At 39.4% G+C, this 10,366-nt stretch overlaps 2 gene segments (V, D, J or C); both read right to left on the bottom strand.

Annotated features, from left to right (window-relative positions):
* Window positions 1–931: 931 nt before the first annotated feature.
* On the bottom strand, window positions 932–1,430 carry LOC130882765 (Ig heavy chain V region 3-6-like). The segment is given in 2 exon segments: window positions 932–1,263; window positions 1,351–1,430. Coding segments are annotated over 2 exon segments (375 nt in total).
* An 8,181-nt stretch (window positions 1,431–9,611) lies between these two features.
* Window positions 9,612–10,073, bottom strand: LOC130882763 (Ig heavy chain V region 3-6-like). The segment is given in 2 exon segments: window positions 9,612–9,943; window positions 10,031–10,073. Coding segments are annotated over 2 exon segments (375 nt in total).
* Between the last annotated feature and the right edge of the window lie 293 nt (window positions 10,074–10,366).

Here is a 10,366-nt window from a genome sequence, read left to right as displayed (position 1 = left end):
TTGTGGATGTAACTTCATCCTTGAATTGTCCTGTGCCACATCTGTGAAGTGTAATCCAAATTTAGACCTAGTGATCTTTGTTATTCTTGAGGTCTACAATATTGAAAATTGTAAATAATTGTCAAGAAACTGGATCAACATTCTCTTCAGGTCATTTGACTATTATGTAAAGCATAAGAGGGCACATGTTATTCCTGGATAAAGATGAACTTAGTGTAGCCCGAAGGGGACTTTCAGCAACTTCAACAAGGCAGATATCATCTACACAGTGCCTGACCCCTACAATAGGCATTTCCATCACCTCCTACACTGGTTGGATCTGTCTCTGCCCCATATCTATGCTGGGATGTATGTCTGCTATAATAAGGAGACTTAAAAATAAGACTCTAGGACTCTGATAACGAAGGACATCTCTAGTGTGTAAATTTGTAATAAAATGCATAAATTTAATAAAAGAATAAAGGAAAAATATCATCTATCATGAGCAAGTAGACCTCATTCCAGAGATGAAGTTACATTTCTACATATGTAAAGATACAAATGTAATCCACAACACAATCAGGTTAAAAGATAAAATCCACATGGTCATATCACTACAGTGATAAGTGAGTTTAACAAAATCTAATACCTCTTCATGATAAATGCCCCGAGACTCTATGAACACAAGGAATATCCTTCACCATAAGAAGTGCAATATACTGGAAGTTCTCAACAAATATCAACTGAAATGTAAAGAATTTCTAAGCATTTCCACAAAAATCAGGAACAAGTCAACCTCTATTTTCTCTGTTCTTAGGCAGTTAGAAGAAAAGCCAGAGAAAAACCAAGTGTTTTTCTTTCTCTGCCAGCAGTTTTAAAGTTCCTGAGATCAGTTAGGACTGAGCTCCCCCTGCTGGTCCAGAGGTCCTCTACAGGGAGGTTTGTGTCTGGGCTAATGCTGAAGTTCCCACACTGTGTCTCTTGCACAGTAATATGTGGCTGTGTCCTCAGTGGTCAGAGAGTTCAGCTGCAAGAAGTACTGGTTCTTGGATGTGTCTCTTGTGATGGATACGCGGCTCTTAAATGACGGGTTGTAATTAGTACTCCCATCATAAGCTATGTACCCTATCCACTCCATCTTCTTCTCTGGGGACTGTCTGATCCAGCTCCAGTAGTAACCACTAGTAATGGAGTAACCGGTGACAGAGCAGGTGAGGGACAGTGATTGTGACGGCTTCACCAGGCCAGGTCCTGACTCTTGAAGCTGAATCTGGGACAGAATTCCTTCAGACAAAAAAAAAAAAAAAAAATCTGTCAGTCACATGTTGTCAGAACCCCACATGGACACATGTATGAAGTGGGAACACTCACCAGGAAGGGCCGTCACCAGGTAAAGAAGATCAAACAGTTTCATCTTCTAGGATACACCTCCTTTTCTTCAAAGGTCAGCCTCCTTGAGAGCGATGTGAGCTCCCACAGTACAGGAGGGGATTTAACACAGAGCTAGAAGATACATTTGCATGAGGGAAGTCAGGCTAAACTTTATAAACTGGAGATGGAGACTACCCTACTGTGTTATTACAATATGGTCAACAGTGTCTCTGACTTCCTACAGATAGAGTCTAGAATAAGAGATCATGGGTACTCCACTCATCACAGTAAACATATCTTGGCATGAACCCGCATCCACTTCCTAGCCTACCCTCTTCATCAAATTCTTCTTTTCCTGTATTTTTAGGTCACATCTCGGTGCCAACCTGGTCACACTACATTTCCTTAGTTCTTGATTTTTGATTAGTATGCCTACACTGCTACTAATGTCATTCTCTTTTCTCACCCATGAGATGGAATTGTGGATGTGTAACAATTTTTGGACAGTTTAAATTTGCATTATTCTCACTGGTTACTAAAAATCTGACTGGTCGACACCTGGGTAGGAAAGTTGGTGCCAGCGAGTAAGCCTAGGAGAATTCTTAGAAGATGAAAGGCAGAGTTGCAAAAAGTCACCAGGAGAGGCAGAGGGAGAAGTACAGGATGAAAAAAAGGTAAAGACAAGAGCTATGTGGCAACATATAGAATCAGAGAAATGTGTTAATATAAATAAAAGTGAGTAACAATCCAATGATAATGGATGAACTTTTAAAATTTTTATTAATTCTCAGTTTATGCAATTTGTTTACAGGCAGACTGGGGAAAGAAAAGTCTCCTACAGGTTTCCATCTTTCCTACATAATTTGACCATTGAAATATTGCTGTTGTATAGGGACTACACCTAATTCTTAATCCATCCAGTTTGTGGAATGTAGAGTAATCTCATTCTGAGCGAAGCAGCTGAGAACTCTTCACACCATGGATTTGATGAAGGCATCTTGTAGAGTATTGAATGTCCCAAGATCTCTCACTCTCAGAATATTGTCAGGCTTTAGATCTCTGTATTTGTTCCCATCCTATGCAGTAGGCAGCTTCTCTGCTCATGGCTGAGCAAGCCACTGATATTTGCTTGTAGCAGAATGGTATAGAGAGTCATTTTAAAGTAATGTTAATTTTTAAAAGAATGATAGTTATTTTACTGTAGTTTCCTAGATTATCTCTTCTCAGATTATTGGTCACTCAAGTATTGTAGAGTATGGGTTCTATTTTTTGGAAAAGTCTTAATGCAAAGCAGATATTGTTGGTTACTCAAAAAAGTTTTGTTCCACCATTGACCTAGCTTATAATGTAGGCAGGAAACCATTATAATCAAAGAAGCTGTAACATATCTTTCTGTTTACATTTCTTCTTTAGAAACTTCTACTATAATAGGTTTCTAAACTATCCCCTAATTGGATCTTACTTTTAGCTCTTTTTCCTCTTATTCCCTTCTTCTCTTTCGTTTTCTTTCCCCTTTGATCCTCTCTCCCAACCTTCCCCCAATGCATCCACTAGTATCTATACTATTTACATTTCCTAAAGGAGATATACCCTCTCGACTCCAATCCCTTAAGGCTTAAAGTTCTTTCCTATGAATTAGACTTTCAATTCTGGCCCTGGATAATTCGTTCTTCACTGGAGGCTTGAGAATGAGAACAGGAAGTTGATGGGGTCTGTATCACATAAATGGACATAACATTTCTTTTTAAATATGAGGTATTGTAGTTGAATTTTTGTAACTATTTGGATTTCTGCCACCCAGATCCCAAATAAATACAGAGACTTATTCTTATTTGTGAATGTTGGCCTTATTTTTGCTTCTTTCACTTCATATTTTCTAGCATAAATTATTCTGATTCACTTTACATTTTTTGTCTAGGCTTTTTACCTTTTTTATTCTATACCTTTTTCTTTTCTTCCTACTCCAGGACTGACTGTGTGTCTGTGTGGTTGGCCCATTTGTATCCTCCTCTCTTCCTTTTCTCACTCTTCACTCTCTTTCCTAACTTTCTATGTCTGCATATTCTCTTTTTTAACAGCCATATTGACTTCTCTTTAATAACTAGAAATTTACCATTTAGATCTTTAGAAGAACAATAAGGAGATTTAGTGAGGGAATGGAATTCAGCTTTACAAATTTAAACAAATGCAACATAAAAAGTGCGGCACATATTTGCAAAATTGAAGAAATAATCCAAATCATAAATGAACGCAACACATCTCAAACTAACTGTCCACAAGAAAGGGTCATGAAGTACATCTGCAATATGAAACAGTAAAATAAGTGTTTTGTATGAAATATAATTGACTATACTATATGCTTGTAGAATCTTCCATTACAGAACTAACAAGTTTAAAGAAAAGGAGCATGAACCTGAGTTCCTGTACAGATAGAAAAAGAAATGGGTTCCAACACATATTTATTGTCCATTCCTTCATTGCTGGGCCTCTAGAATGATTCCAGCTCTTAGCTGCTATGAAGAGGGTGACATTTCACAGAAATGACCTGGTATCTTGGCAGTAATGAATCCTTAGGTGTCTGCCTAGAAGTGATATAGTTAGTGCACATGACAAATGTATTTTCAGGTTTTGGGAGAATTTCTAGAGTAAATTTTATACAGACCACAACAATTAGTATTCTCTCCATCTAAATATGATTTTCCTTTCTACAACTGATCATCAAGATTTGGTGTAATTTGTTTCTCTATTAAATATCATTCCTACTGGAATAAAATGAAATCTCACAGCATTTTCCAATTTGCAATTCTCTAACAGAACAATATGATGAAAGCTTTAAAAAGTATTTATTATTCATTTGTTTAAATTTTATATTACCCAAATATTTAAGCACATTTCATGTGTTTCCATCAAATGATAAACCTATGAAGTTTCTCCCAGCACCACTGCTATCAGTCTATAGAATGAACTGATTCTTGGTTTGTAAAAGACTTAAAAAAGAACTCTGTTAGTTTTTCCAACAAATCAGGGAAGAAAAACCTTTCCATTTTTATATTGAGTTTCAACATATACCATGCTTGGGATGCTCTGTCTATATTTAGAGTGCATGATCAATTAACAAAAGTGCTCAGGATTATCTGTTGGAGCATTGTGTACTGCTCTGTGATCCCTATGAGGGTCATAACAGCAAGGAAGAAGAGTTAGAAAGATTATAGTGACTGAGGTTAGTGTTAGAACCTGCCTGATAATAGTTTTCTCCTTTAATATGAAAGATAAGTAAAATTCTGACAGGCTGTGAAACTTGGAACAGCATTAGATTCGGGTCAGCTCCTCTGATTTCTGTCAATGGGATGCCTCTACCATTTCATTAACACCACATGGATAAGCTCTGGGTAATGTAAGAATTCTGTTATGATTATTTTTTTTAACTCTACAGACTGCACTTCCATCATATACCGTGATGCTTATGAGCCGCTCTTTCCAAAAAGACAAATGACTATATGGTTAAACAGGCAAATAAAATGGGGGTTCTCTGCAGGAGGTAGATAGCAACACTCACAGGAAATTTCCTATCTTCACACTGCTCTAGCTTCCAAAGCATAATAATTGCTAATCTTGTCCATATAAATATGAGTCTCTTTACTGATGCGTCATTAAAGTTCCATGATCAGTATTGTCAAAAGAATTCTGCATGGACCTTTTATAGGTGTATGTCTGAGGCTTTAGAGAAAATGTAGATAATCAAAGGCACTAAAAAATCTTCTAGAACAGTAACAGTCTTATTTATCTATGTTTGAAGGAACTTCTTTGTGTATAGAGATTTCCTTAATGTCAGCAGCAAAAAAAAATGGTATTTTTGTTATTAGTTTTGACACACTTCTAGACACTCACCTGAAATTTCTAGGAACTACTGAGATCCATATTCTCTGTGGTGAAAGTGATATTCTAAAGCAATGAATATTTGAGTCTTCAAAGTATTTTTTATTAAACATTCAAAGAAACTGTGGATATTCCTTATCTGAAAGCAAAGATTTAAGTATGTCCTCATGAAAGAAAATTGTTTCCTGAGCTACAGAGACTCTGTATCACACATGAATGTTGAAAAAAAATATTGCAAGACTTAGTTCTTCCAGTCTGTACCTCTTGGATAGCATAAAATATCACTTATTGTACTGTGAACATACCTCAGTTGGTAGAGTTTTTCTTTGCATGCCTGAATAACTGTGTTCTTGACAAGTGAGATATTGGACCTGGAGAAGCTTAGGTTTGCGTAGTGATTTGTCTAAATGAAACTGGGTAAAAAAAAATAGAGAATAAGGAAATTTTTTTTTACAAAAGGAAATTTACTTAACACAAATTTATGGTTTTATATAAAAATGTAAGTTTTTGGTCTTACACTATTAAGCTTTAAAATTGCAAACCCTTCTATTCCTATTATTCTTAGGTTTGGTCTTTTTATTGTGTCCCATATTTCCTGAATGTTTTGTTATGAGAATTTGTTGGCCTTGCTGTTTTCTTTGATCAGCGTGTTTATTTTCTCTATGGTATCTTCAGAATCTGAGATTCTTTCTTCTATCTCTTGTATTCTGTTGGTTATGCTTGCTTCTGTAGTCTCTATTCGTTTACCTAGATTTTCCCTGTCAAGCTGGCCTTCTGTTTGTGTTTTCTTCTTTGCCTCCATTTCAGTTTTTAAGTCTTGAACTGTTTCCATTATCTGTTTGATTGTTTTTCCTTGGTTTCCTAGGGTATCATTCACTGATTTGCTCAATTCTTCAAACTTTCTGTTATACTTCTCATCCATTTCTATAAGGGCATTTTTATATACTGTTTAAGGGCGTCAATCACTTTCATAAAGTCAATTTTATCTACTTCTTCATGATTAAGGTGTTCATGTCCTCCTGTTGTGAGGTCGTTGGGTTCTGGTGGTTTCATATAGTTTTTCAGATTGTTGGGTGAATTCTTGCATTGGCGCCTGCCCATCTCTTTCTCCGAATACTCCCCTATGGATCTTCTTTTACCGGATCAGGTCTCCTTGCCTACTGATGTACCTTCCCAGTGATGGCACTCTGCAGTGATAGCTCTCCTGGTGCTCCAGTGATGTCTCTCCTGGTACCAATATCAGATCTACTTGCCCAAAGACGGCTCTCCTGGTACCCAGATTAGCGCTCCCACTGATGGCTCTCCTGGTGCCAAGATCAAATCTCCCTGCAGGTTGGGTAGTTCGTAAACAAAGCCCCTACCTTGCTTGTTGCAGGCAGGCCGGTGAAACAAAGGAAGTCTCGCCTGCCTACTTGCCCTGAGGATTTGCCCCCAGTGCCAGACAGACTGAGCTGGATGGTATTAAGTGCCCAAAGAGGAAAGGGGGCAGAAGGGAGAAGGGTTCTGGATGCAAGCTGGGTAGGACAAGAAGAGAGAGGCAGTATGCAGGGTGTAGAGCCCCTGCAGGGAGCCCAGGAAGTATAGGGTGAGGGATGAGGAACTTCAGAGATTCCTGTCCAGGGCTGCTTCCGCCACCAGTCACAAACTCACCCCACTGATGTCTCTCCTGGTGCCTAGATCAGATCTCCATGCAGGTTGGGTAGTTCGTAAACAAAGCACCTACCTTGCTTGGTGCAGTCAGGCCAGTGAAACAAAGGAAGTCTCTCCTGCCTACTTGCCCTGAGGATTTGTCCCCAGCGCCAGATAGACTGAGCTGGATGGTGTTATGTGCCCAAAGAAGAAAGGGGGCAGAAGGGAGAAGGGTTCTGGATGCAAGCTGGGTGGGACAAGAAGAGAGAGGCAGTATTCAGGGTGTAGAGCCCCTGCAGGAAGCCCAGGGAGTATAGGCTGGGGGATGAGGAACTTCAGAGTTCCCTGTCCAGGGCTGCTTCTGCCGCCACCGGTCACAAACTCACCCCACTGCTGTCTCTCCTGGTGCCGAGATCAGACCTCCAAGCAGGTTGGTCAGCTCGCAAACAAAGTGCCCACCCTGCTTGATGCAGGCAGGCCAGTGAAACAAAGGAAGTCTCGCCCGATTACTTGCCCTGAGGATTTGCCCCCAGCGCCAGACAGACTGAGCTGGATGGTGTTATGTGCCCAAAGAGGAAAGGGGGCAGAAGGGAGAAGGGTTCTGGATGCAAGCTGGGTGGGACAAGAAGAGAGAGGCAGTATTCAGGGTGTAGAGCCCCTGCAGGGAGCCCAGGGAGTATAGGGTGGGGGATGAGGAACTTCAGAGTTCCCTGTCCAGGGCTCTTCTGCTTTAGTTTTGACCTTGATTTTTTACCTTGATTTCATTCAGGGGTGGAATAATGTGAAAGCTAGAATTTGAAATAAATATTTTTCTTCCCAAGTTGGTATTACTCATCATATTTTCCCAATGCTATAAAAATGTGAATGTACCCCTCCCTTTGAGTATCTGCAACTGATAGTCAGGTTTGAATTGTACTGTGTGAGTCCCAGTGTCTCTGCAGTTCATTCTAAAAATCAGAGATATTCTTGTATGGAATTTTGTTGTATTTAATGACAATAGTCCAATCACTGGAAAAAGTGATTTTTCCCCAGTATTAGATACAAGCCCCAGTGAGATCATAAGCATTTGACAGAAACCTTTTCATGAACAATTTCTTCCTTGGTACAACCTGAAGAACAATGCAGACATTCATCAGGCCATGACAGTAGAAAACATAGGGGATCAACAAAACTGACACCTGCCACATGAGATAAAACAGCCAAACCTCATGAGGAATCTGCAAGCTATCACAGCTCAGTCAGTGACTTTTGTGATCATTTGAAAAATGACCACAACAGAGGACAGATATTGGAATAGTTATGCATGGTTCTACTTTAATGTCCAACATTCCTTAAAATTAAACACACACACACACACACACACAGATAGAGAGAATTAGTGCTATATCTGGGTTATAGAAATGGGTGTGCCTTATTCTGTTCCTGTGTTTCACTCATAATATTTTCAACTGTTCATCAGTCTGTCCTTTCATTTGATTTCTTATAAAAATGATAGAAAAAAAAGAGATAAATCAGGAAAGGAGCATTAACTCAGGACAGGATTTATCAGTCTTCCAGTCACTGAAAACCTTGTAGCAGCTGTGAATAGGGCCCTGGTGACCCTATTATACTAATGGCACATTAATCTCTTCTGAATCTTGCTGAATACCCACACCCAGAATTGCACCACAAAGTGTGTGGAGTGCAACAAAAGCTATGCATGTCACCCAGCCAGTGTTTCTAGATTTCACAGCTGGACTGAGACAGACCCAGGGACTTTCCTGTAAATATAGGAGGTGTACATTTAAGTACGGGATCTAGGCTTGCACTACAGTGCAGGCAATGTTTGTATAGGAGGTCATCCCAGGGTCTATTTATGGATGTAACTTCGTCTCTGAATTGTCCTGTGCCACATCTGTGAAGTGTAATCCAAATTTATACCTAGTGATCTTTATTATTCTTGAGGTCTACAATACTGAAAATTGTAAATAATTGTCAAGAAACTGGATCAACAATCTCTTCAGGTCATCTGACTATTATGTAAAGCATAAGAGGGCACATGTTATTCCTGGACAAAGCTGACTTAGTGTAGCCTGAAGGGGACTTCCAGCAATTTCAACAAGGCAGAAATCATATACACTGTGCCTGAGCCCTCCTACACTGACTGGATCTGTCTCTGCCCCATATCTATACTGGGATGTATGTCTGCTATTATATGGAGACCTAAAAATAAGACTCTAGGACTCTGATAACAAAGGGTGACTCTAGTGTGTAATTTTGTAATAAAATACATAAATTTAATAAACGAATATAGGAAAAATATCATCTACCATGAGCAAGTAGACCTCATTCCAGAGATGAAGTGAAGTTTCTACATATATAAAGATATGAATGTAATCCACAGCACAATCAGACTAAACGATAAAATCCACATGATCATATCACTAGAGTAATAAATGAGATTAACAAAATCTAATACCTCTTCATGATAAATGCCCTGAGACTCTATAGACACAAGAAATAAACTTCACCATAAGAAGCGTGATATACTGGAAGTTCTCAACAAATATCAACTGAAATGTAAAGAATTTCTAAGCATTTCCACAAAAATCAGGACAAGTCAACCTCTATTTTCTCTAAGGGCAGTTAGAAGAAAAGCCAGAGAAAAGCCAAATATTTTTATATCTCTGCCTGAAGTTTTAAAGTTCCTGAGATCAGTGAGGACTGAGCTCCCCCTGCTGGTCCAGAGGTCCTCTACAGGGAGGTTTGTGTCTGGGCTAATGCTGAAGTTCCCACACTGTGTCTCTTGCACAGTAATATGTGGCTGTGTCCTCCGTGGTCAGAGAGTTCAGCTGCAAGAAGTACTGGTTCTTGGATGTGTCTCTTGTGATGAAGGTGCGGCTCTTAAATGACGGGTTGTAATCAGTACTACCATCATAATCTATGTACCCTATCCACTCTAACTTCTTCTCTGGGGACTGTCTGATCCAGCTCCAGTCGTAACCACTGGTAATGGAATAACTGGTGACAGAGCAGGTGAGGGAAAGTGATTGTGACGGCTTCACCAGGCCAGGTCCTGACTCTTGAAGCTGAATATGGGACAGAATTCCTTCAGACAAAAAAAAAAAAAAAAAAAATTCTGTCAATCACATGTCAGAACCCCACATGGACACATTTATGAAGTGGCAACACTCACCAGGAAGGGCTGTAACCAGGTAAAGAAGGTCAAACAGTTTCATCTTCCAGGATACACCTCCTTTTCTTCAGAGGTCGGCCTCCTGTGCGATAGATGTGAGCTCCCACAGTACAGGAGAGGATTTAACATAGAGCTAGAAGATACATTTGCATGAGGGAAGTCAAGCTAGACTTTATAAACTGGAGGTGGATACCACCTTTCTTGGTTATTACAATATGGTGAACAGTGTCTCTGACTTCCTACAGATAGAGTCTGGAATAAGAGAGCATGGGTACTACACTCATCATAGTAAACACATCTTGGCATGATCCCGCATCCACTTCCTAGCCTACCCTC

Source organism: Chionomys nivalis, chromosome 10 (assembly GCF_950005125.1).
Source record: "Chionomys nivalis chromosome 10, mChiNiv1.1, whole genome shotgun sequence".
NCBI lineage: Eukaryota > Metazoa > Chordata > Mammalia > Rodentia > Cricetidae > Chionomys > Chionomys nivalis.
This window is presented reverse-complemented; position numbering and strand designations above follow the sequence as displayed.